General features: G+C 44.4%; 1 protein-coding gene across 2 annotated transcripts in view; it reads left to right on the top strand.

The window, feature by feature from the left end:
- Nucleotides 1–24,896, top strand: part of HIPK2 (homeodomain interacting protein kinase 2) — a 129,880-nt gene that overhangs the window by 34,564 nt on the left and 70,420 nt on the right. For both annotated transcript variants that reach the window (XM_018080327.2, XM_018080326.2), the window contains exon 2: nt 2,910–4,008. In XM_018080327.2, the coding sequence (XP_017935816.1) occupies nt 2,912–4,008 (1,097 nt within the window). In that variant the 5' untranslated portion in view covers nt 2,910–2,911. The remainder of the gene's footprint in view (nt 1–2,909; nt 4,009–24,896) is intronic.

Raw genomic sequence — 24,896 nt, 5'->3', positions numbered from 1 at the left:
ATCCGCAAGAAAGCACTACTTCCTCCACACACTCCGTTTTTGGGGTACCAGTGTGGGTCAGTGATTTTATCCCCTATTCCTGTTCCCCTGCTGAGGCTGCCAGCAGTGTTTCAGAGACAGCAAGGGGCTGGTTGTTGATGTGGAAACCAGTCCCTAACAACAACTCGTTTCACCAATGGGCACAGGCAGCCATCTGACATTGACAGTGTTGAGTGACTGCTGACCTTGTTTTTAGCGTCAGCTGATGTCAACTGGAGTACTGCCAGTTTGCACCAGTTGAAAGTCTGTCCCTTAATGGTGGCGATTATCCTGATTTTTACATTGGCACTGAGAAAGTTGCAGCTGCTGCACTTCACATCCTTGACTTTAATTTGGGGTGCCTTGGTCGTTTCGTGTTGTCTTTAGAGGAGTGTGTGAGAAGAACATCTCGTCTTGTTCTGCGTCAGTCAGTTTTTCCCTTTTTATTTTGTACGAAGAGAGATTGCTCAAGCACACCATGGAATGAAAGCCATAAAGCTATAAATTACACCTCTGCTAGGTCCACAATATGTTACCAATTACATCTGTTACATTATTCGCGTCCAGGGGGAAAACATACATCAAACCAACCCCACTCTCTCCAGGCAGGTTGGTACTGTACTAGAAGGAACACTGTGACTCCTCTTAATCAGTGGAAGAACAAACACAGTTTTGGCTCACTCACATACGATCCTTGTGTCCAGGATGACAAGTTGAGTAATACTGCTGCGGTTCTCCGAGCTCACCACATGCCACACGCTACAGCATTCGTGGCAGCACTGCCCTGTGGAAAGGAGAGAGGAGAGCAAGTACTTAGAGGGGCAGGGAGCTGGAGGGGGTCTGAGTACCCGGTTGCAGAGACCTTGGAAATTGCTGCCAAGGAGGTTGAGAGGCAGGGGGGAGTGGAGTTAAAAGGAATGACAGCAAACAGCGTCAGAAATCCCCTCAGAGCTAGGGAGCACATCTGCAGAGGGGAGCACACTGTGGTTTGCAGGGCTTCATTGTCAGAGCAGGGTCAGTGGGGTTTTGTGCGGCGTGTTCAAGCAGGGGTGAGGGTTGGTTTCCCCATGTGTTCCAATGGGGGTTTTCTTCTGCGTCTGCCTTGTCCTCATAAATGTGTCACTGTGGCAGGGCTGAAGGTGGGAGTGTTGAAGCAAACTGGAGCGATTGCTTTGCTGGTTACTTCTTAGTAGCTATGTATGGTGGTTTTGGCTTGCCACAGCACCCCTCTCCTGAGTAGTTCCTGGGCTTTGGGCAGCTGGGAATTAACTAGAAAATGGGCACTGGATGTGTTTAGGTCTGTTTGCTTCACAATGCTACTGAATTTTGTGAGTGTAGAGTAACCTTCATATTTTTCTATGTGAGTGTGTAAGTTCATGCATGTGTGTGAGCCTATATGAGCTCCAGAAAATGGTCTGGAGGAGAGCTGAGTGTCAGATACTGTCAGTCCTCCAAAGGAAGAAGTCATCCATGTGCATTGCGGATTTTGTTGTGGTTTTGTTATTGAAGTATTTATTCAGCTTTTAACTTTTTAAAGTTGAAAACAAGTCAAGGTTATGTTTGTGCTTAATAATTCAGCAATGGTGCCAGCTCAGCACATTGTCTTTTCCTTCCCTAGTCATTCTGGTTTATTAAAAAGAAACACTGACGACAGATAGAAAGGTGAAGGAGGCTGTGCCTTTCTGCTCTAACTCTTGTCAGGTGCTCACTCCTTCCCTAAGAATCCCCATGGATTTGTGTTCTTCACAGTACCTTTGCCCCAGTGGTACTATCCGTACCCTGGGCAGGGAAAGCTGGCAGCAAGTAAGGACTTAGATGTCCCCTTTTCTGTGGACCACATCTTTTTTTCTGAATAGACACATTTTCTGTGACAGTGGAATATTACTCAGAGTCCTTCAGTAAGTCTGTCTCAGTGATACTGTATTTTCGCCTCGATTATGAAGTTTGTGGGGTTGTTCTTTGGTGTTTAGTTTTTTTAAATAAAGATTTAGAAGATCATTAACTCTCCTGGAGCCAAAGAAGCTTGCATTAAAATAGGGTTTTGTCTTTTCTTTAAAAGTAAAGTTATATTAAGAGCTAATTCTGCCACATGCTAATATGTACGTTGCTTCATTAACAATGCTGTTAAATTGCAGGGGATCAGTTTTCCAGTGATGGTGTTGTCACTGTGAATAAGAATAGGTGAACACAATTTTATAAATCTGGGAGAACTGAGCACACAGTAAAGCTCATGTTGTGTAACTCCTATCTCCACTGTCCCTGAGCACAGACCAGCATTGTGCACGATTCCCACACGCAGACTTGGCAAGCAATCTGAAACATCCTCTTCTTCTGCCCCGGCTCCTCAACTTTGTCTGTGCACCTCCATTTTGTCACAGTGTATCATCTCCTGGTCCCATCTTGACTCTCTGCAGGCCAGAAGCTACACAGTGGTTTTATGGCTTAAGTCAGATCCACCAAAGGGCTTAATACAGGATGAGCCTGAGGATTTGAAATTTGGCTTCTGTAGTCAGAATACTTTGCAGTATTTGACATGAGTTCTTCCAGAGAGCTAGATATATTCCTGGAGACAATGGGAATAGGAGTCTCTTTAGACAGAGGAGGTAAAAATAACATGTACATTCCTGTTATTAAAAATGAGAAGGGGGAGAGCAAGAGAGCAGAAATCTTGAATGTTGTTAGTATAGTTCAATCAGAGGTAGTGATTTATTTAGAGCACAGTATTTAATTTCTGTTGAATACATATTTCTGGAAGAATGTGATTTTTGCATGTGTGTGTCTGTGCTGTGTCTGAAGCCTGTGTCCCATTTCCCTTTCCTGCCACTGAGCAAATGAAAAAAGCTGGGGATGGCATCCTGACACTGTGGTTTCACTCTGATGTTGTATTGCAGGTATGGCCTCGCATGTGCAAGTTTTCTCTCCTCATACCCTTCAGTCAAGTGCCTTCTGTAGCGTGAAGAAACTGAAAGTGGAGCCGAGTTCAAACTGGGATATGACTGGGTACGGCACACACAGCAAAGTCTACAGCCAGAGCAAGAACGTGCAGTCCTCCCAAGCAGCCGCCGCAGCAGCCGTCAACGCCTCCCTCCAGATCCCCAATCCGAGCATCCCCTACGAACAGACCATCATCTTCCCAGCAAGCACGGGGCACATCGTGGTGACATCTGCCAACAGCACTTCTGGTGTGGTTGCAGTGTCTGGGCAAACACTGGGCGGGCCACACAACCTGATGCGTCGCAGCACTGTGAGCCTTCTGGACACCTACCAAAAATGTGGACTTAAGCGCAAGAGTGAGGAGATTGAGAACACAAGCAGCGTGCAGATTATCGAGGAGCATCCACCAATGATTCAGAACAATGCCAGTGGGGCCACTGTAGCCACCGCCACCACTTCCACAGCCACCTCCAAAAACAGTGGCTCCAACAGCGAAGGGGATTACCAGCTGGTGCAACATGAGGTGCTCTGTTCCATGACCAACACGTACGAAGTGTTAGAGTTTCTTGGCCGTGGAACCTTCGGACAAGTAGTCAAATGCTGGAAACGTGGCACTAATGAGATTGTGGCTATCAAGATCCTAAAAAACCACCCTTCCTATGCCCGGCAAGGCCAGATTGAAGTGAGCATCCTGGCTCGGCTGAGCACGGAAAGTGCGGATGACTACAACTTTGTCCGTGCTTACGAGTGCTTCCAGCACAAGAATCACACATGCTTGGTCTTTGAAATGTTGGAGCAGAACCTCTATGATTTCCTAAAACAAAATAAATTCAGTCCCTTGCCCCTTAAGTACATTCGACCAATTCTCCAGCAGGTAGCAACTGCCCTAATGAAGCTGAAAAGCCTGGGACTGATTCATGCTGATCTCAAACCAGAGAACATCATGTTGGTAGACCCATCCCGACAGCCATATAGGGTCAAGGTCATAGACTTTGGTTCAGCTAGCCATGTATCTAAAGCTGTGTGTTCTACCTACCTTCAATCCAGATATTACAGGTAAGAGACTGGGCTCATGTAACATAACTAGATGTATTTTACCTGTGGGAATTTTGCTACATTCAGGTAAATGAATGAAAGTCATCCCTTAATCCTAAACCCGTCCTAAAGATGGGTCTTAGAATGGCTTGCTGGTGATAGGAAAAAATGGTGTCCTAACCCCTTGGAGTTTACTTGCATTGAAAACCATTGTAAATTTGTAAATAGTTAAAAAGTGTTGTAAAAATAGAGTTTTCCAGTTCCAATTTGGAAAGCCTTTCACCTCTCTTCTCTTTGGGAATGTTTCCAGATGAGAGGACGTCTCTGGAGAGTCCACATTTCTATTCCAAGTAAATGCATGTAGGTTCTTGGTGTCAGTATTACTTTAACCTAAACAATCAATCTATATTTCAAATATGTCTTCCAGTCTTTACTCATATGTGAATACAGGGATTTTACAAGAATGAGATTGACCCACAGGAAAACTGTGTGGATGCAGATGATGCTTTGTCAGGGAGTAGTTTTCACACAGGCTGTGCAGTTTGCCAGAGTCAATGGGAGTATTCTGGCTGGCTCCTGTGAACTCTCCTCCCAGCAAGCAGACAGCCTGGCCAGGCTGGAAACACCTATTGCCATGTGGGAAGCTGTTGGTAGAGCTGAATGAGTATTGTCAGTGATTTGGTGTTGGACTGAGGACTGGGTGTGGTCTGTTGATTCCCACTCACAGTGCTTTGTTATGTGCTAGGATGGGGTTCTGATCTCTGTGAAGGCGTGCCTGACATGAAACCTGTGAACCAGCTATATCCCTCTTCATTATGTTGAACAGTTTTAGCAAAGCAGCCTCTTTTCATAACCCCTGGAAGGCCGTCCTCACTCTCCGTCTTGACTCCAAGACACAAAGTCTCTCCGTAGATGTTTTCCTCAGCCCCTCACTTTGGTACCAGTTGGCTTCAGTCAACATCTCAAGGACTGAGAAAAGCAATTCTGCTACATCAGGGGTGGGGGAAAATAGTGGGAGGGGGGAAACAGAATTTATCTTTAGATAATAGCTGAATTTGGAAATGTTCAGACCATGTTTTTGTTGTTGCACTTCTGTGAAACAGGCAAAGCGGGAAAACGCGATCCTTCTTGGTGACTGATTTAATGACAATCAGTCCTGCAGCATCCACAGCTCATCAGATGGGTTACAGAAAACCAGGGTAGTTGCTCTGTTTGTAAATAGGAAAGAAATCTGTCATACATGGATAGGACTGGGACAAAAAGCCAACATGAGTTAATAACAGACCCTTTTCCTACTTTAAACTTCAGGGTGGCAAAGCCTACCTGAACTCTGAGCTCAGAAAGAGTTAATTTTCACAGGAACAGGAACTTTGACAGTGTACCACTGCAGCAGCTGATTTTTATCTGCCTGTCCTTTGCTCTGAAGGAGCAAAAAAATCCTCAACCCTAGTTTATACCTCAGAAGAGGCTTATTAAATGAAATATTCTACCTGATGACAGTCCCATCCTCCAGGAGAGACATGTTTCTGTGGTAAATATGCAAAAGATTTTAGGATTGCAATTACCTGGCAGACTAGAAATAAAACAAAAAAAAAAAAAAAGATAATACAGGCATTTTGTTGTTGAGTTATCTGTGATTCTGCGTTAGCAGCCTAGGTCCCTAGCTGAAAGACAGAAGGGGCAGCCAAAATGAAATATGTGACAGAAAGCAGAAGTGAAAGAGAAAAATGGTTCATTCTCAGCGACAAACAAGGAATATTTTTGTGTCAGTCTCTGGGGAGGAAAAGGCTTGATAAAATTTGCTTTTTGTATTTTAAATGTTATTCCTGCCCAGTCTGAAGTTACAACTTGATAGATAATAAGTTCTGTCTGTCTAATTCCTCCCTTGTTTTCCGTGCCTGAATTGGTGGGAGGAGGGGAAAAAGGGCAGCAGCTCACCAGGAAAAAAAAAAAAGAAAAATCTTGTTGGGTTGAATTACATCAGCAGGGGGCTGCTGATTAAGCTAAATTCAAGTCATGAGGAAAATTTATATTCTTCATTTTCTGATAGGGAAAAATACAGCACAGAGTGAAGACCCCTTCCACTCCAAAGAGAAGGAACTTTAATGCTAGGGGAAACACTGGGCTTTATAAAGATTTCATGTGTCTTCCATTTAATTTACACTTGTTCTGCTTGCTAGAGTATGAAAGACAAGGGGATGACTTCAAGAAATGGCACATTTAAGCTGAATGTGAAGGAAAAGCTTCCTCAGAGTAGTAAAACCTCTCAGAGTCTAAGCAGTCGTGCCAAAGAAGTGACAGAAGCCCTGTGCCTCATGCATTTAAGGAAAGATGAGGCAGAGCACTGGGGAATATAATGTAGAGTTTGAATCTCAGCTGGAGTTTTTTTATCATAGGCTTTTGGGAGCAAATTCCTAAGTTTTCCCCATATTTTATTAACAACTTGCTTTTTCTTTTCTGTATCACTACTTTTGAGACTATGATGGATAAATCCTTTCAAGGGTTGAAAGGTGTTTGGGATCCTGCTCATTTTCAGGGCAATATAAGGCCTTTCGTCTTCTCCCAGAGGTGGGAGACAGAAGTATATTTAAACAAACTGTGTTCTTTCTTGACCTGAATCTGCATAAACTAAGAGAAGCCCCATGGCTGCTTGCAGACTTCACATGAGGGATTTGCCATTGCTGCCACGTAACATGCTCTGAAGATGAATCAGATCCTTCAGCCCATTTCTTGTGGGAGGGATGGATTGGAACTTGGTATTGCACTGCTGGTGCTGCTCGGGGGCCCTCGCTCGGTGCACCAAACTCAGCAATGTTTCTGTCCCACTAGGGATATTTCTAAACAAGTGCTCTCTGGAAGAATGGTGATGGCATTAAGGTGGCAGAGTGGTGTGGAAAGTACCAAAAATGACATCAAAATGTCTTCAGTCTAACAGAATTTAGCTCCCAACCCTCTCAGAGGATATAGCCAGCTCCAGGCTAGATCTGGTGCCATAATTGATACTCTGGAGATCTTTCACTCTTGCTTCTGGGCCCATAGAGGGGCCCAAGGCAAAGCACAACATGACGGCCTAAGGTAGGCCTTGCAGGAACTCCCTCACTGCCAAGAATCCCTCTCTGGGAGGGCAGTGCCATCATGTCACCAGTGGAACCTCAGGCCTCTGATGAAGGGAATGAGCCCCAGCAGGGTCACACCATGGGCCCTGCCCTGACATGACAAAGAACATTACAGCTGCAGTCTGTGGTCATCTGAATGGGTGGTGCTGTGAAGAGGATCATCCTCCTTCTGCCCACCCATCTTCAGCCTGTGGTGCAAAACTCGCTGTGGTGCAGTTTCTCACGTGGCATCCTTAGCCAGTGCCTGTAGGACCTGACTGGTGGCTGTCCAAATGTCCCTTGCTTGGGACAGGGGTCCCAGCCTTCCCCTCAGTCACCATAGTCCTTCGTCTTGTCCCTTATCACCAGCTGCATCAGCCTGGGCCTGATCATTGACCCTTCATGGGGGTACATGGTGATGCAGCCATGGTCTGGAGGTGCCTGTGTGAGGAACTGAAGCTGCCCATGGGAGGCTGCTCTGCCCAGCTCGCGGTGCAGGAGCAGGGCTCTGCAACTGGCAGTTTAACCAGACAATTTCTTAAGCTATAAATGAAGCCCTGTTCACACAGCAACCGATCAAAAGTCTACGACAGCTGCTGTGTCACAGGGTATCTTCCTGGGATTTTATTTTTTTCTTTTCTTTTTCGTGCTGCAGTTTGAAGGGGAGATCACTGAGGTAGTCTCTATGATCTCCATTTTGCAGAGAGTCAGAGAGATGAATGACCAGAGAGATCCCTTCTGGGTTGATAAGCTATGTATGGACAGCTTCCTGGGAAAACCCATATCCTGAGAAATACAGGGCTCAGGCTGCAACAGATGTCCCCTTTGATAGAGCCCCTATTCATGTACCCAGGTGGAAGAGGGGATACTACCCTCTGGGAGGTGGGGGTGGTTGGGGTGGTGGGGAGAGCTGTGGCCCTCCCTTGCTGGAACCAGAGTGGTTCCCTATCATGGGGTGGCAGCGCCAGGATGCTCGGAACAGTTGGGCTGCTCGTGGGGGCACTATCACTATGTTACTTTGCCCTCTTGGCTTTTCTTTGCTGTTCAGCTGAAACAGCTGCTGTGTTGGCACCGCAGGGATGATAACGTTCCGCTAATTAATGGCGTAATCACCTTACGAGATTTAAGTCTTTTAGAATTTGCAAAATATTGCAGATATAAAATAGTGGCTGTCACCTCTGCACTATTAGTGGATAAATGTAGGTTAGGTTCCTTGTTTTCAAAAGGCTTTGGTATGTGGTGTGTCTGGCTCTAGTTGGGATGTCTGCTTTGTAGGTAAGTGGCCTTTGATGAAATGTTTGGATAACAGAGAATGAAGCCGAGTATCAGTTTGAAGAGGTGTTTATCAGTCTAGTTTCAGACTCTGCAAGAAAATATGCAGTCATAAAGGCTACGTGCATGTTTTCAAACGCCCATACAGAGTGAGTAGTGAGGCTGTGTGCAGGTGTGGTTTTTAACTGGCTGTACATGCTTAGCTGGGTGAGTGCAGGTCCTGAGGGTGCAGGGGGCTAAACTGGGTCCATCTTGTCACGCATGGACATTGTGCCATGACAGGTATCAGTCCTCTAGCTGTGCTGACAGGGAGCCAAAGCAGGGTAGATTCCTGAGCAGAGTCACAACCTCTTCCCCATCATGAGACTCACGGTATGTGTTATTCTGGCCAAAACTGCCCTTTAAATGAGGCAGTTATAATGGCACAGGGATAGGCTGTGCTTATTTGTTTACTCAGTGAACTGGCATCTGTTAAGTCCTTGTATAACAGTGTTAGTGCACTTATATTTCAAAATCTTCTGCCATTCTGGACTTGCAAAAACATCTCTATCTCAGACTTGACTGCATTTGCAGCCGTGGGAGTTTCATTGCTCTGCCAGTCTGTTTCAGTCCTACCTGCAACATTCACTGCTTTACTGACTCTGCCTCTCCAAGGTAAAGGGCAGGATAACTAGATGGTTTGAGGAGGAAAGTTTCTTCTGGGGACTGGAGTGAAACCACAGAGTTCATTGCTAAAGTCTAAGCTTGGTTTCACTTAGTGATGGTCATGTCTAGTAGGACTGCAGGCTTACAAAACTGACAATACATTGCAGAAGACTTTGTGGAGGAAAGCAGACTTCAAGCTATACTATTTTAAGCAGTTGTTCATTTCTTTCCAAAGGACAGTTGGAGTTTGGAGTTGGTTTTTTCAGAACTAACATTCAGTAGGATTTTTTTTTTCTGAACCAACACCAGGATTAATCGAATCTCAGTTTCATTGTACCCTGACCACCAAGTCTTGGAAGGCAACAGACATTTAGCTGAAAGCTTTTGGCTTTGTCCTATCTTTGTGATAGTCAGGCCAGGTTGGGTTTTGGTTTTACAAAACTCAAGCAAAGATAGTTCTTTGCCAAGTTCCTTTGTGTATAAATCACTCAGAGCAGTGCATCCAACAGAAGATTCACACTGTATATTCCAAAATAACTCCCTATCTGCGGTCTAATTTAAAACAAAAAACCCTGTATTTCAGCCTAAACAATCTCCTCAAACTAGACTCTCCCTAGTGTTTTCTCTGTTTAAACCTTCTTACCATTTCCCTAGGTGTTTTTTATTTTTCTCTGAGCAGACACTCCCGCTCCTCCTTTATCTTGTCAAAGCTGGTGGTCTGCCCCTTTCCCTGTGATGCTGCACCATCTCCCTGTCCAGCTCCAGTGCCAAGAGGAGCCCTGCATCCCTGTGTAGAGTCAGAAAGGCTGTCTGTCACAGGAGGGCTTTGTTTATTTATTAACTGAGTGTATAAGATATGCTCAGTTATGTGCTTCCAGGCACAAGAATATTTGTAACAAAGGCATGTTTTCAAGGAACCTGACAGGGAACCTTTCCCTGGCGAAGAGAGGTGTTCAATAGGCCAAGGAAGGGAGAAGTCTCGTGCTGTCTCCTTTTGCTTCATCTGTGTCTGAGAAGTGGAAAATCAAGTATCTCAACTGAATGCTGAGCCAGTCTGTTTAGTCCCCTCTCCTCTCTGAAAACAGCTCCTATATGGCAAAGATGGGGCACTGACATACTTACTGACAGTAATTATTCCTTCTGCAGATCTCAGTTTTGTCTTGGTGCTTGGAAAGGAAGGAACTTGTGTGCCCACCGGCAGGGACCAATCCATTAAGGGTGTTGTAGATCAGAGATGAGTATGTGAAAGGCAGCCAGAGGCAGGTACCAGGGTCAGAAGCACTGTTTTTCCATCAGCTGCTGCCACCCCACAGGTGAGGGGCTCTGGTTCTGGTGCAAAAGAGCAAACAAAAGATGGGGAAAAATTTTGCTTCTGAAAAAAGAGCATTTTCCAAAGGCTGCTGCAGCTTTTAAGGACATCAGTGATCCCCACAGAGGGAAAGGCAGGCTTCTAGATCAAGGCAGCCCCATTCACTCTCAGTGATGGTTCCCACAGCTCAGGCAGTGCTGTGTGGACAGGGAACAGGAGCAGGAGCAGAGCTGAAGTGACATGGCTGCTGATGAGGGCTCAGTGGTCAACCACCAGCTTTGACACAAGTGTCCTGCCCAAACTGGAGTATCTTACCTCACCCTTCTCGACATCAGCTCAAGAGGAACGTGGTTCTGGAGAACTGTGCTCCCCTTCCCCTCCACCCCCTCTACTCCATAACATTTCCACTTAAGCATCCCTTCCCTCCTTGTGCATTCACTCCACCCGGTGCCATGTAGTCCCCTGCCTGGGGCTGACCTCCCCAAACACAACACTTTATGGTTTGGAACAAATAACACTCCAAAAGGGGCTGAGCTGGAGTTCCCACATGCTTATTTTAAGAGCTTGCAGAAAGGAGGCAGTGCGCAAATACACTTGTTACCAGTCCGTGTACTACCGTGTACTACCACCTGAAGTCATCTGGGAACTCCTGATGAAAACATCACAAACCTTTTTCTTTTAAACCTAGCAATGAATCCTAAACTAATCCCTACCTTCTCTACACTTACTGCCAGACTAGTTTCAATAAAGCTGGGAGGATCAGGGAGTGGCTTGGAAGTCACAGTTTCCCCACTTGTAGGTTGGCCACAGGTGTTCTTGGGTTTACTTTTTTTTTTTGTTCTTTTTTTTTTTCTTCTCCTACTACTGTTTCTCCCACATCATCACCAAAACAAGCCTGTCTCAGGACTTCCTGCTGTCTATTTTTCTTCTCTCCAGCTTTATAAGCCTAGTAAGTCCTTTTAAGGCTGCAGCCTGGTGAAATGATGTGAAAAATCAAGGTCAGTCTTGTATTTACTGTACCAGGGCAAGTCTGAAACAGCTACAAATGGCTAGCTTTACCTACGAGAAATTAAAACCCTCCTATTCCGCCTGTTGGCTGTAGAGCTTCAGACTCCATCTCTGCAGTACATAAAAGACTTACTGTGTTTTGGTAAAGATACCTGTGTCTGGATCTGGGGCTAGGGCATAACCAGGCTCATTACGGTGACAAGCAGTTGCTTCTGCGGCGACACTTGTGAGTGATGGTACAATTGGCAGGGCTACAGCAAGAGCCAACTGCAGTCGGAGTCCGCTGTTTGCATGTGTGTGAAAGGCATAAAGTTTGGTCTCTGCTCCTAGTTGCTTACTTCTGTGGTTTTGTGTTTGCTCTTCTTTCTCTCCTCCCACTCAAGTCACTTCCTCACCAAGTGCGAAGGAAACAGAGCAGGGAGAGGGTGCTCTTTTTTTTTCAGCTCCAATGACAGAACAGCAGCAGCAGCTCATAGGAACAGCGGTGTGATGACCCACAGCTATTACTCGAGCAATAGGTAGCCAGTGAAGGCAAAAGCACTGTGGTCACACACACTGGTATCATTTTCTGTGTCTTCCTACACTTATTTCAATGCATATTTGAGTCAGGGCAGTAGCTGGCCAAGGGCAGTGGTGTCTACTGAGAAGCAAATGAGGTGAGGGGCTGTTGGCATGAGATCGGTGCTCCAAGTGTGAAAATAAGAAGAATTATGAGTAGTGAAATTCATCATCCGCACTTGTGAGTATGAAAAAGCATTAGCAACAGTTTGCACAGGATTTCAGGGATACTTTGCTCAAGTACCATGTATTTAAATCCTATCAGGTTTTTACCTCCCTCTGTACATTTGCTCACTGCAGGCAAGAGATGTAAATATAACATGGAGGAAGCTTACTGGGTATGTCTGTGCATTCATTAGGTTCACAAGTTTTAGGGCCCAGCACAGTGGTACTGGAAAGCTGTCTTACACTGAAGAGCATTTTCTGATTGGAAAGTGTTACTGCTCTGGTGCTTATTAGCAATGAGGTTAGAAAAGTGACTGACGTTGGTTTATAAATGAATGAGTCATTACCAGAAGAGAGAAATTACCTGAAGATGCTACAGTTAGTATGGGGTTACACATTCCCCAGCTTCAGACCCCTGAATGACGTGATTTCAGTCCCCAGTTTAGATTTTCTCAAGCCATTTGCTGCACTGATGCTTCAAATTAGCCTAAGCTAATGTAAAGGCACCTTGTTCTCAGGTGGGAGCTCAGTAGCTACCTCCTTCTCCAGGTCACACTGGGGAAAAGGAGGAACTCTCAAGCAGCTGAGAGCGGTTATCTTGCTTGAAAAACACTAATCTTGTGGCCTGACTTAAGCTGAGTTAGAGCCACAGCTGTTACCTGTTTAAGGAGGAAGGTCAAGGAAATGTCCTTTGCCTTATAGGCTAGATCATACAATAGTTGTTCTGTGGTGCTTTATAAGGAAAAAAGGAATGCAGAAGAGAGGCATCCATATATATATCCTGTGAGAGACTAACAGTTCTAGGAGAAAGTGGCTCTAGGAACTGAGAGAGGGGCAGGGCAGAGGAGGAATCCTCTTACAGGCCATGGCTACCTGGAAGTTACTGTTTCCCATATAAGGAAAGATGTGGGAGGAAAGAAGATGAGGTTTCACTCTACTTACTATTTGGAGACTTCAAGACCAGAGATAGCTGATTTCCAAAGAGGACAATGCCCCTCTCCTGTGATGAGCTGGAAGGTAATCTGTGAGTCCCTGAGTGGCAGCTATTTTCTGCTTATTGAAGGATAGAAGTAATTGCAGACATTGTTTTAATTTTACAGACATTTGTCATTCTGTGCTGACAATTTTTACCTTTACTTTGCCTTTATTTTACTGTGACTGCATGGTATCAGTGCTTGGGTGCATGTCCAGGTTGTGTCCCCTCTGTCCCTGCTTCTGCTGGTTTGCATTAACTGGGGAGTAGCAGATTTCTACACACTACAAAACCTATTGTTTCTCTCTAAAGGCTGCTGCTAAGGGACAGAGGCAGGGTAGATATGGGGGAATTGGCCTGATAAGACATGAAAAGTGCCAAAAGTTTTATGGACAGTTTTCAGATAACTCTGGTGACTGGCACAGCTTCTGAGCCCAGGGAGGTCATCAGCTGAAGTGTCTAGAGGAGAAGAATTGTGTGTTCCAGCACCTGATGATCATGCTCACGTTGAGGCAGGCAAGGAGAAGTTAGCAATGTCTCAGTTAACTTGACATCAGGAGGAGCAGTACTGTAATGAGTTGTGGTTTAGCTGCAGATAGTATGATTGCATTGCTTGTGGTAATACTGCTGAGCAACACACTCTCCACTCTCTAGATTATAGGTGTCTGTCACTGTTTACCTTGCACTGTTCTCCTTGGATACTGTGTTTGCTGGAGCAGGGCTTTGTTTACACCACCTAGTGCACAAGGATTTTTGTGGCTGAGGCCTTTAAACAAAAGGGTAATAGAGAGTATAATGGTGCATATGAGCACGAGGGGTAGCACGCATGTTAATGTGACAGCTGGCATACAGAAGGAAAGCTGATGGCCTTTTTTGGATCCACCATAGTAAGAATTTTTTATTTCAACCACTTGCTTCTATGCAGAGCTTTGCACTCAAAGTCTGAGGTACTGGAGTGGAAGGAACATCTGATGAGTTAAGAGAAGTTTCAGTATACTTTGTGTAAGAGTGTTTTACTTGCCAGTGGGAGACTGCAAAGAGAGAAAAGTCATCCAGGAGGAAAATGGAATATTTCTTTGATGATCACAACAGTGTTAAGAGGGACAGATGAAATCTAAAATGTAAACAGGTTCAGCTGAGGCTAGCTGAATTTGCTGGTTACTGTGCTAAAAAGTTAATGATGAAATATTGCCAATTGATTTCAGTAGGTGAAAGGAAGTAGTGGTGAAGGCCTATATAAAAAATAAAAGCTTACCTAAGTGATCTCATCCGCATAGCTGTCAAAAATACAGCTCTTGCCATTGTTAGCCACTTAAATTAGTGGACTGGATTCTGGAGGGCTCCATGAGCACAAGCAAAAGCAGAAGGTAGTCATATTGCTGTTTCTGGAAATGCTTTTCTGGAGGCTCATTTGATAACCTATCTCCTCTTGGCAGGTGTGTGAGGGACCAGGGAAGAGAAAGGTAGCATGGGCTGGATTTTACTTAGCAGTGCCAATATGCATACAGAGATGCGGTGGCTTCAAATGTATTCCTTTGTAAGTGAGGTCAGAATGCAGCTTGATGCGTAAGATACATAATGAGCAATAGGAAGAAAAGCATGTTAACTGGGTTGGAAGATAACATTCTGTTTTTTGAATGGATTCTTGTTATTGTCACCGATGTTACTTTTGGCAAAAAAAATTATGTTGAAATTACTCCTTTTTTCCTCTGTTGTTTAGCTCTTGTTCTCAGCTTTGTTATGGCCACAAAGAGAGGATAAAAATGGACTGGCACAAAGTTGGGTTTCCTGTATCATTTAGAGTTATGTTTTCAGCCCTTAGCACTTCAGTAGGGTCTGTTCTTCATTTTGAAAATAGCAATAAAAGAGCAGAGAACATAAGAAAACACAATTCTGCCTTTTTTTTTTTCCTAATGAAATTGTCAGTGCTAGCCTGAACTCTGCCTCTGATCTGTATGAAGTCTCTAAACTGTGCAGTTAGAAGAAAGCAGAGACAAAAGGAGAGATAAAATATCCATGTGCCTGGCTACTTTAGAAGGTAGTAAAAAGCTCCTGAAATCTTTCTCGTTTTTAATCTGTATGTTTATGTCTACATAAATCCTTTGGGAATAAACTTTAAACATTTACACTGGATTTAGAGAATTACCTTCCAGCCTCAGTACCTATGATCTAGCAAGAGTAACTAAGATTAAGCTTATGTGAATGGCCCTCTTGGCTTTCAGAGTCATGGGTAATGTTAAAGCCTGTGTTGAATTGCTGCTCTAATATGAGGAATGGTAGTAATGGGTATGAGTCATTATGGTGTGTTTGCTGTTCGTGTGTGGTTGTTGGAAGCATTGGGCATGCATGGGGAGATAGCTCATGTCTTAGAAGAAGGATCCCTCTGCAGTGTTTGGCAGCTGAGTGTCAAGACACAGTTAACAGAACCCCTGTCACTTTGGGGAGCTGTTGAGTGGAGCTTGAACAAGCCCAAGCCTTCAGCTGCCTCATCAGAGAAGTGCAGAATTGCCAACCACTTCACTCCAGCAGCTCGAGAAGTGCAGCAGTGTCTGTCCCATGTTGAGTTGTGAGGATTTTTCCTAGCACCTTGGTGCCCATCTCAGGCTCTGAAGGGCAGCCAAAGTAGAAGCTAGGGAGAAAAGAAGCAGGAGTAAACCCAGGGTATGAGAGATTGATTCCGATGAAAAATGAGGATGGTAAAGGTCAGAGTTGCTCTAGACAATAGATGATACAGCCACATAAACCACTCCTTACAGCTCAGTTCTGTGATTTGGTCTTACATGGGATTTGAAGAGACTCATTTCCAGTTCAAGGCCTGTGCTTTTGAGCAACCCTGAAGCTCTAGCTCCTAGACACACTCACAGCTTTTACCTTAGCCTGGGGCAACAGGATCTGATTACTGCCCACACAATGACATTTGAAGTCATGTAAGAATCTTATGTGCAGAATATAACTCTAGTCATTGCTTTTGTAAGGGGGCTGTCACAGCAGCCCAGTGACAGAGCAAAAAAAAGGGGACAGTGCTTGGGTTTTGGCAGAAAATGTTCCTGACTTGCTGTATTACACAGGTCAAATTTCATGGCAGGTGCGAGCTGGGGGAGCGGGGGTGATTGCAAACTTTGACTGAAATTTTTCAGAGCCATTGGTATTACGCGCAAGTATCTTGTGAAATGACGACTTCCACTATATTTCCTCCATGCTTTTGCCTTTCGAAAGATCCACATTGTTGCACCTTTCCCTTGGACACCAGGAAGAGTGCATTTGGTTGATACTGTGTTGCCTTGCTTAGAGTTTTGGAGCTGTGCCAAACTATAGTATTTGCTTCCCTCGCCGTTTTCAGCAGCAGCGTGGCCGGGCACTGAGTACGTTTCTTCGCAATGCTTTGAAACATCTGTCGTGCTCTGATCGTACATACTCGTGAGCCAGGGTTTCTGCACAGCGGTCAGAGAGCTGGCAGGTAGTTGGCCTTGGCAGCGGACCCTGCAGCAGCCAGAGGACTGAGACACTGCAGGAGCCCTGGTAAGAATGGGCAGGAGGCTGCTTTGGCTATAGTCAGAGCTTGCTTTGCTTGAAGCTGGCACAAGACTTTCCAACGAGGCCCTGACTGACCAAGAGCTTAGAGGCTTTCTTATCTGTGGAGAGTGACACAGGCTGGTGGCAGCCCATAAGTAATAAAGATATTAACCCTCCTTAAGCAACAAGGGGATATCTGACAACGTTACCTAGTTGCTCAACAGCAAGGCATGTTACAACTAACCAGCTGGGACCAATTATGAAAGCCTCACTAATGCTAGAATTGCCTGTTTGCATTGTTGGGCTGAGGTTGAAGAGATGAATGACTGCTCTGCCACACGTGGGCAGGCTCGTGGTTGGGCAGTGCACGGGGTGGAGCTGAAGCACAGCTACCACATCGAGCGTGGGGTGTCTGTGCTCTGGGATGTGTTTGCTGGGCATTGATGAGCCATGGTGCCCAACACCTGTATCTGCCCAACCGTCTGTAGCTTGTGCTCCCAGATGCAGGATGAGGAAGTACCCCCAGGACTGCAGCAACATCTCCCTCCCCATCCGCAGCTTCTCCCACCCTCTTGCTGCTGCGGCAGCACCAATTTATGCCCAGTACCTACTTAACTGCTTGCTACGGTTAGAAAAAGAGGGGGAGGGAAGTGGAGGCTCCTGCTTATGGCTGCCTCATGAATTTTTAGTCACTACATGAAGATTTCAAGAGTGTGCAAATAAAACATAAAATGAAGCGAAAGACTAAGTGGCACTGCACAAAAGGAGGGGGGAAAAAACCAAAACACTGAATCATTGTCCAAAAGGTGCAGCCATTAGAGAATAATAATAGTTTTTGTGTGCAGTGCAGCTGGGGCCACAGTTGCAGAAGGAAGGTCCTCAGTGACCTGTGTGATGTCTCTGTTTGTTTAATGTGCTAAAACAAAGAACTGAAAAGCAGACAGGGCCCTCGCAGATACTCACAGGGCTTCTCTCTCAGTTCCTGCGTCTGTGCCCTCTTTTGCTGCTGTGCGTGTGTGTCTTCATGCTCCAAATGCAACTAATCACAGCTACATGCTCTTGGATGCCTTCCGTTGTGCATCCGTTGTCACTGTTCCCGGGCACTCCCTTGTTGTTGACTCACTATTTTTGTAATTTAGAAACTACAGCAAATAATATAAACTCAAACCGTTACTATTTTGTTGTCTGTTTTTTGAATTCTCTGTCCTTCGGAATAAGCCCAGGGTAATGACATTATCCCACCCCTCCACCCTGACCTCAGTCTTTTTCTATCCATTTAGCAAATGCTGCAGCTTGCTCTGTTTTAATGGGTGGGAATCAATGTGGCTTTTTAAAATTGGATTCTCTCTGCCTTCACAAACAAAATCAATGGTGTTATTGAGCATGTGCAGGTCTGTGTGAATGGGAGCGAGCCAGCAGGGTTTGCCACCTCAGCGAGGCAGGGGCAAAGCCTGCAGCTCACACAGGGAGGATCACCCTTTATTTCTCTGTCATTTTGGTAAAGGACGAGTAGTTGGTACTGTTCAGAAAGTAGACCATAGGGAGCACTTTTCACCAGGTAATTAGATTTTTAAAGTGGTCAGTGCGAGGCAGTAAAAATGGGCTAAAACCAGACCATTTTGAGTGCCCGTAGGAGGTTTGAAAATCCCAGTAAAATGAGGTGTAATCCAAACCATGCTTTATTTCAGTATCACTTTACAATTGGATTTGCCACATCTTGTGGGGTTCTGAGCCCTTTGCTCTCAGAAGGGAGTTTCAGTGAAGATGGGGTTTGGCTTCATTCAGACTAAGCATTTATATGCAAACAAATGAAATGGGGAATTTATGTATCCATATTTATCTTTTGTGGCAGATTGAGTTTACTAATATTGAGCTCCCGTGGGAAAGTTGACTGGCAGAATTGGTCATGGTCTTGGGATATGGAGGGAAGGGCAGATTCCAGAAGGATGGTATTGTTTTAGGGTTTTTTTATTTATTACTTCTTCAGGGCTGATCTTCAGATTTAACCTTTTCAGGATTTCATTGCGTGGTGTGGAAGGAATTGATTCTTCTAGCATGTTCTCTTGGAGACATGTGTCATCCGTAAGTTCACGAGGCTGTGGTAGATAATTGTGAGACTGTATGAAATGGTAACATGGAGGATATTTTCAATTAAAACTTAGCTGTGGAGGGTGTATCACAGTCCATGACAGGCCTTGTATCTAGTTAAAGAACTGCATTGGCAGGACAAAAAAGGAGGTTCAAAATTCATTCCTTTTTGAGTCTTGCCCTCACCATGCAAACACACCAAACAGCGTGTATATTTGTCTTCCAGGAGTTAGAGGGATACTACCAACTCTGTTAGATAGGACACCAGCAGTCTTCCAGCTGCAGCCAGTTTCAGACACCACTGATATGGGTAGGGTTCAAGCTGACGACTTTAGTTGTATGTGAAAGACTCCAGAACCTTTTATCAACCTGCAGGGCCATTCAGTCATCTCACATAAATGCACATGCCAGCGCTTGTTTTGAACACAGCTTTGTTAGGAGCACAGCGAGCTCAGTGTTTTGAGTGAGAGCAGAAATTTCTGGCTGTACAACAGAATGGGTTTTCTAATGCTCCTGGCAGCTGAGAAGCTCTGGGTCTTGGAAAGGAAGGAATGGCAAGAAGGGACCTTTCCTCGCTGACTGCACGACCAGAAGATGTTTGTTCAGTGCTCTATATTTTCAAGGCTAAACAAGAGTTGATTTTAAAATGCTGTCAGGATGGAGTGCAGATAAGTGGAAGACTTGTGTTTCTAATGTCTTCATGTCTCCACAAACAAGAAGAAAACTTCAACTGGTGTTTGATTCCTGGTGGGAGCTGCTGCTGGGGTAGCAACCCTGGGGTTTGTCCAGGGAAATCATCTGAGTTTGCTTTTCCTGACGTGCTTCAGATTTCTTGATTGTTTTTTGTTTTAAAAATCCCCATCACTCCTGGATTTCAGTTACAAATGGGGGGGCCACATTTCTAACAAACAAGAAAATTAACCTTCTTCCGTTCACTGCTTGAGTGAGAATTTCTTTATGGCCATCCTTTAATTGTGTGATTGTGACTGGCCTGGACAAATGAGACAGTTTAAGTATCCTGCATTCGGTTTAGCTCATCCATGCATACATGATGAAGTACATAAAGTAACTATAAATGATGCAGGAATTGTTTCTCAGTGCAGGGCTTGGTATATGTATGCATGTACTGGTGGACATCCTTTTTCATTGTGCAGACACAGTTTTATTCCATACAAGAAGCTTGTGATCATTAAATATTATTTCAAAGAAGCTAAAAATGTGTCTTTATTGGCTTCTTTTCCTTCCACAAACAACAAAGGTCCTACTTAATTATTTTCAAATGTTGGCAGTAGTGGGGTTTTCTGCAACTTGCAAATCAGTGCAAGAAGCTTCCCTTGTCTGAAATGTGTTCAGCAAAGGGTCTAGTCAAATACCAGTTCACTAACCACCCAATTTCCTCATGTAATGTTATTTTTAATCAATACAATAGGGTTTTTTCATATGTGCTGGTGTGCTGATTAGCCCTGCAAAAAAATCAGTGTACTCTAGCATGTGTCAGGACATGCTTTTTTCTCTTACTTTGTGAAGTCCCCAGGACAGGTAGGTCATTTTTGTTGTGGAGAAGCCTCTGTTAACTATCAGGGCAAGAAAATTCTCTTGCTGCTTTGATCCATCCCTTCTCTCCACTCCAGTGTCTGCAGTGTTCTCTGCTGGGAGGGCTGGACCTTTGCAATGTTTGGTGGGACCTGGGGAGAGATTTCCAAATGTCCAAGCAGAAGTTCTCCCTCCCAGGGGCTCCTGCTATCCTTGCTTCCCTCTGTGCTGCCATAGGAATGGGTGAAAAATGTTAGTTGGTCTGTGTGTGTGTGTGTGTGTATAAAAATAACAACAGATTTTTCTGTATTTTGGGTTGGGGTTTTTTTTTTTAGATTTTAGGGTTGATACTTTAAAGATTTAGGTTGGAACCTTGATGTTTAGGAACTTAATTAAAATGAAAAGCTAGTGTTCTTAGATGAATCCATAGCTGAGAATTAAAAAAAAAAATACAGACTGAAAGATCTATCAAATAATAATAATAGTGTTTGGACTTCTATATCTTGTTTTGGTGTGAATAAGTGATCCCATGTAAGGCTAATCTGAACGTGATTTCCTTCCAAAATTTCACTTCTCCAAGTTTGTTTTTTTTTTTGGGGTGGGGGGGAAGAGAAAACAAACCAAAACCAAACCAAAACAACCAAAAACTAAAAAACCAACAACAAAGCAACCAACTAAACAAAAAAACCCCAACCCCCCAAAAAAACTCTTTTCTTTAATTCTAATTGAAAACCTACCACTATGAGTCAAATAAAATAAATGAAATTTTGGGGTTTGGCTTTATTGTAACATTTTTGGTGGTTGAAAAATCGATCCAATTTTATTTTATAGAGAGGACAATTTTTGCCTTTTTTTTTTTTTTTGTACAAAGCAAACTGAAACCCTCTCTTCTTACTACCCTCCAGACTGTATGCTTAAACATTCTTCAACATAATTCCTTTTTATATTTTCTTTTTTTTACAGTGGAATAAAAATAATAAATTGGAGTCTGAAATAGAATTGTTGCTCTTCAACTTTTCAAAGCAGTAAGGGAAAATAGATCACATAGCGAGTTTTAAAAATCAGCCAGTGTGTGGGATATGCTACACTGAACCTCTTTTCAGAAAAGAACTGGATTGCAGCCTTTAGGAACTGTGTTTACTGTAAGAGAAACTGAATTTAGACCAAGTAAAGGATGTGGGAAGCACCAGCTCAGTACTGCTGTGATGGCTGCAAAGCAAAAAATTAAAAAGAAAAAAAAAGACACAGCCAAAGCTGATTTTCCACCATGTGGATAAATTACTGGAAATGTCTGAAGTCCACTTTCTCTGGGAAGGTGCACCTTACAGTCATTTCTGCTCTCCAGCAATCTGGGAAAGGGTTAAAAGTGTGAGTGAGAACGGGCTGGGGAGAAGGCTGCTGCCACAATGCTAAAGACTCATTTATTGGGAAAGCGTTATGCTGCTTACTGTAATTGCAAGAAATTAAAAGAAAGCAAATTAGCTGGGAGCTTTTCAGAACTCTTCCTCCTTTTGCTGACGTTAATGAGATTTTTCCCCATACCAAAGCAGCGTTAATAACTTCTGCTGCGTGGCTTCTGTAAACCATTGCTTACGAAATTAAACAAACCCGAGGTGACAGCGAGGTGGGGAGCAAAAGGGGTACTGAGCACAGGGGCAAGAATCCTTTGGATAGTTTATATTACTGTCTTGCAAATCCACATGCAAGGTGGTAACTCCATGCTGAAGTGTGTGCCGATGGATCGCCTGCTGCCACCCGCGCTGCTCCTCCGGCAAAGTGCTCCTTTCCTCAGTCTATATTGTGTGGTGGCTTTTGTTGGGAAGGTTTAGGCAAGTGGAAATTTTTATGTAGTAAAGGGAAAAATGTCACAAGGGCTGTTCTTAGGGCTGTATTTATAGCCAAGGCATTTCCAGGAAGGTGAATTTGCTAAACTGGGGTGGAGGTCGTGGCAGAAGGGAAGGGCTTGATTGGGATCAGCTTCCGTAACAGGAATTCCTATCTTAAGCAAGAATCTGCTTCTTTCCAAGAAACTGGGCTTTTCCACAGCTAGCAGAAGTGATGCTTCAGAAGCAGGGAAGGAATAGAGTGAAATTATCTGTGCATTTGGAGGCCCCTCTGTGGGGAAATGCTGAGTTGCAAGTGAGTTGCATTGCAGGGAAAGGCTTTCAGCAGAGCAGGACCCCCTTTTGCTCCTCTCTCTACCCCAGGAGAGAGGTGGCCAACAGAGCTGTGCTTGAGTGTGGTCCCTTTGGAAGTGAGGCACAGAGGAGTTGGGATTCCAGAGTACTGTTGGGATGGGGGGAGTGGATGAAAGCAGGGAGAGTGCAGCTCTTGCTCTTTTCAGGTGCAATCCTTTCCTGTGAGGGGATGGAAAAATATCTTTGTTTTTCTGAAAGCTTATGGATGCAAATGTTTGTTTATGGTGGGCATCTCTGTAGCTGTGTACACACAAACCCAATGTATACATACACGAGTGCATGTTGAGTGGGAGTAATATTTTGTAATTTCTAAGGCACTCCTACATGAAGAGACGTGGGTGCCTAAGAAAACATAGCTGAAAGCAAAATCAACATGACCTAGTAAACAACAGCTATCTAGCACATGTGTGCCTACTGTAAAGCAGATCCTGCTTTCCTGTGTGGAAGCAGATCCTGTGTGGGCTCTGTCTCTCTCGGACAGCGAGAGAAGCCAATGTCATTAGAACTGAGGGCTGTCTGTAACATTTTACTGAACTGGGAAAATTTTTCTGCAGATTTTCTGTTGCATTTAATACCCCGCTGTCTGGGTATAACAAATTGACACCCAGCAGGTACAATGTCTGCTTTGTGGGAAATGGTACCTGCTCGGCGCAGTGAACGTGAAGCTGGTTCTTGGCTGTTGCTGCTTGGCACAGGCACCTTTCTGGTGCTGTCCTGTAGGCGACAGCACAATTTGTAAGTTATTAAAAGTTTAGGAGGATTCAGAAAAACCTATTCCAAAAGTTTTTAAGTATTCATGCCTGTCATCTAAAGCCAGTTTCAGTGCTTCAAAACAGCAGGAGAAGAAAATTACGCATTGTATATTTATAATACATGATTGTTGATCTCTGTTGACATTTACCTCTCCTCTAGAGAAGAGACCGGATAACTCGTTTGTGGCAGGGAAGCTAAATGTCATAACCAGGATAGCCTGTTACAGATGTATATTAACCCTTTCAATTAATTTTGTTAATCCTTTGGGTTTATCGAAGAGTGATGTGATAAATCAGGCCTGTGCTTTTGTTCTTCCATGTAAAGGGATGCACAGTGAAATTTGCACTGTTCTGGGCATGGGCACAGAGATGGGAAACATAAAATGACTCTTGATGGATGACAGCAGGGAACAAGCAACCCATGGGGGGGACCCCAGGAGACAGTAGCTCTATGTGCCTTTGCAGTAAGTGTGGCCAGGTGGGAGGCGGTTTGGAGAGCAAACTAGTTGGTGCCAAGGACCCAACAGCCGTTTTTGGGGCATTTTGAGGGGTGACTGTTTTGGATTAGGTCTTGTTCAGTGGGTCACTGCCTGTTCGTGCACTCTGAGACCTCTTTGCAATGGGAGCACAGAACAAGTGGGTGCGACTGAGAGGTTTTTATTTGGATGTTCTACCTCCCTGACAGAATCGGGGTTTTAACTTTAAGAAAGGGAGAGGCATTTCTAGACCTCAGTGATATTGCAAAAAGGAGTTTGAAAACAAGCTAAATTTAAAAAACTGAATACATTCTTAAAAAAAAAAAGTGTTATAATCTTGTGATTTCAGGGATGGACAAGTGATGTTTTAGGTTATCCTTTCCTGGGAGAAAACCTGAAGGAACAACCTGGGTGGGAGAAGAATATTTTTGTGATTCTCCCTGATACCGAAGTTAGAGGAATTGCTTCTCTTGATTTAAATCCATGCATCTCCAGTGCAACAGCTGTGAAGTTATTTGTGGTTCAGGTTCACTGCAATGACAGCTCTTAGAAAATCTGCTTTCAGAATTTTCCTGAGTTGTGAAAAGCAGCTGCCGAGGAAGTCTAGGCTATGCTATTTTTTTTTAATTCTTTTTTTTTCCACTTTTCTAATTTTTACAGACCCATCCCCCTTTGCATGGGGATGTCCCAGGGCCAGTGCTCTTCCTACACCTCTTGCTTTAGGCAGGCCCTAGGACATCCCGCATGAAAAGGGGTTTGGGGTGGTTGGTGCTATGTGCCAACCCTGGCCCTGGGGAGTGGAGAGCTGCCCAGGTGGACATCCTTTCTCTGTACACAGCTACCCAGAGCCTTTCAGATTCTTAAAATCCTCAGCATCCACTGGGGGAAGAAATTGGGAAGAACCAGAGGGGAAGATGATGGCCTCTGTGCCAGGAAGCCTTCACGGTGAGCAGCCAGGTGCAAGACAAAACTCTGGAGCAGGAAAGAAGCGCGGGGTCATTCCCGTTCTGTTCTTTTCCTCAAACCTCCTTGTTTTCAAAAGCTGAGTACCAAACCCTCCACTGCCTCTGCTCACACTGACCCCTACACTTGCTGCTTCTCTCAGAAATGTGCTTGTAGTAAGAAGGAGTTGAAGAGATCAGAGCAATAAAACACAGAAATCACCAGTACCCGGGAGGGACAGCAAGTGCAAAACCATCCCGCGGTCAGCAAACCGGTTGGGAAGGAGGGATTTGGATGAATGCAGTGTTGTTTCATCTGTGGGCTGGCCATACCAGGCAATACATGGCTTAAAACCAATAAGAGAAAAACTCAACAGGTTGTA

The sequence above is a fragment of the Manacus vitellinus genome, unplaced genomic scaffold (assembly GCF_001715985.3).
Source record: "Manacus vitellinus isolate BGI_N305 unplaced genomic scaffold, ASM171598v3 scaffold_5_pilon, whole genome shotgun sequence".
Taxonomy (NCBI): Eukaryota; Metazoa; Chordata; class Aves; order Passeriformes; family Pipridae; genus Manacus; species Manacus vitellinus.
Note: the sequence above shows the minus strand (reverse complement) of the source record. Positions and strands in the feature narration are given on the sequence as shown.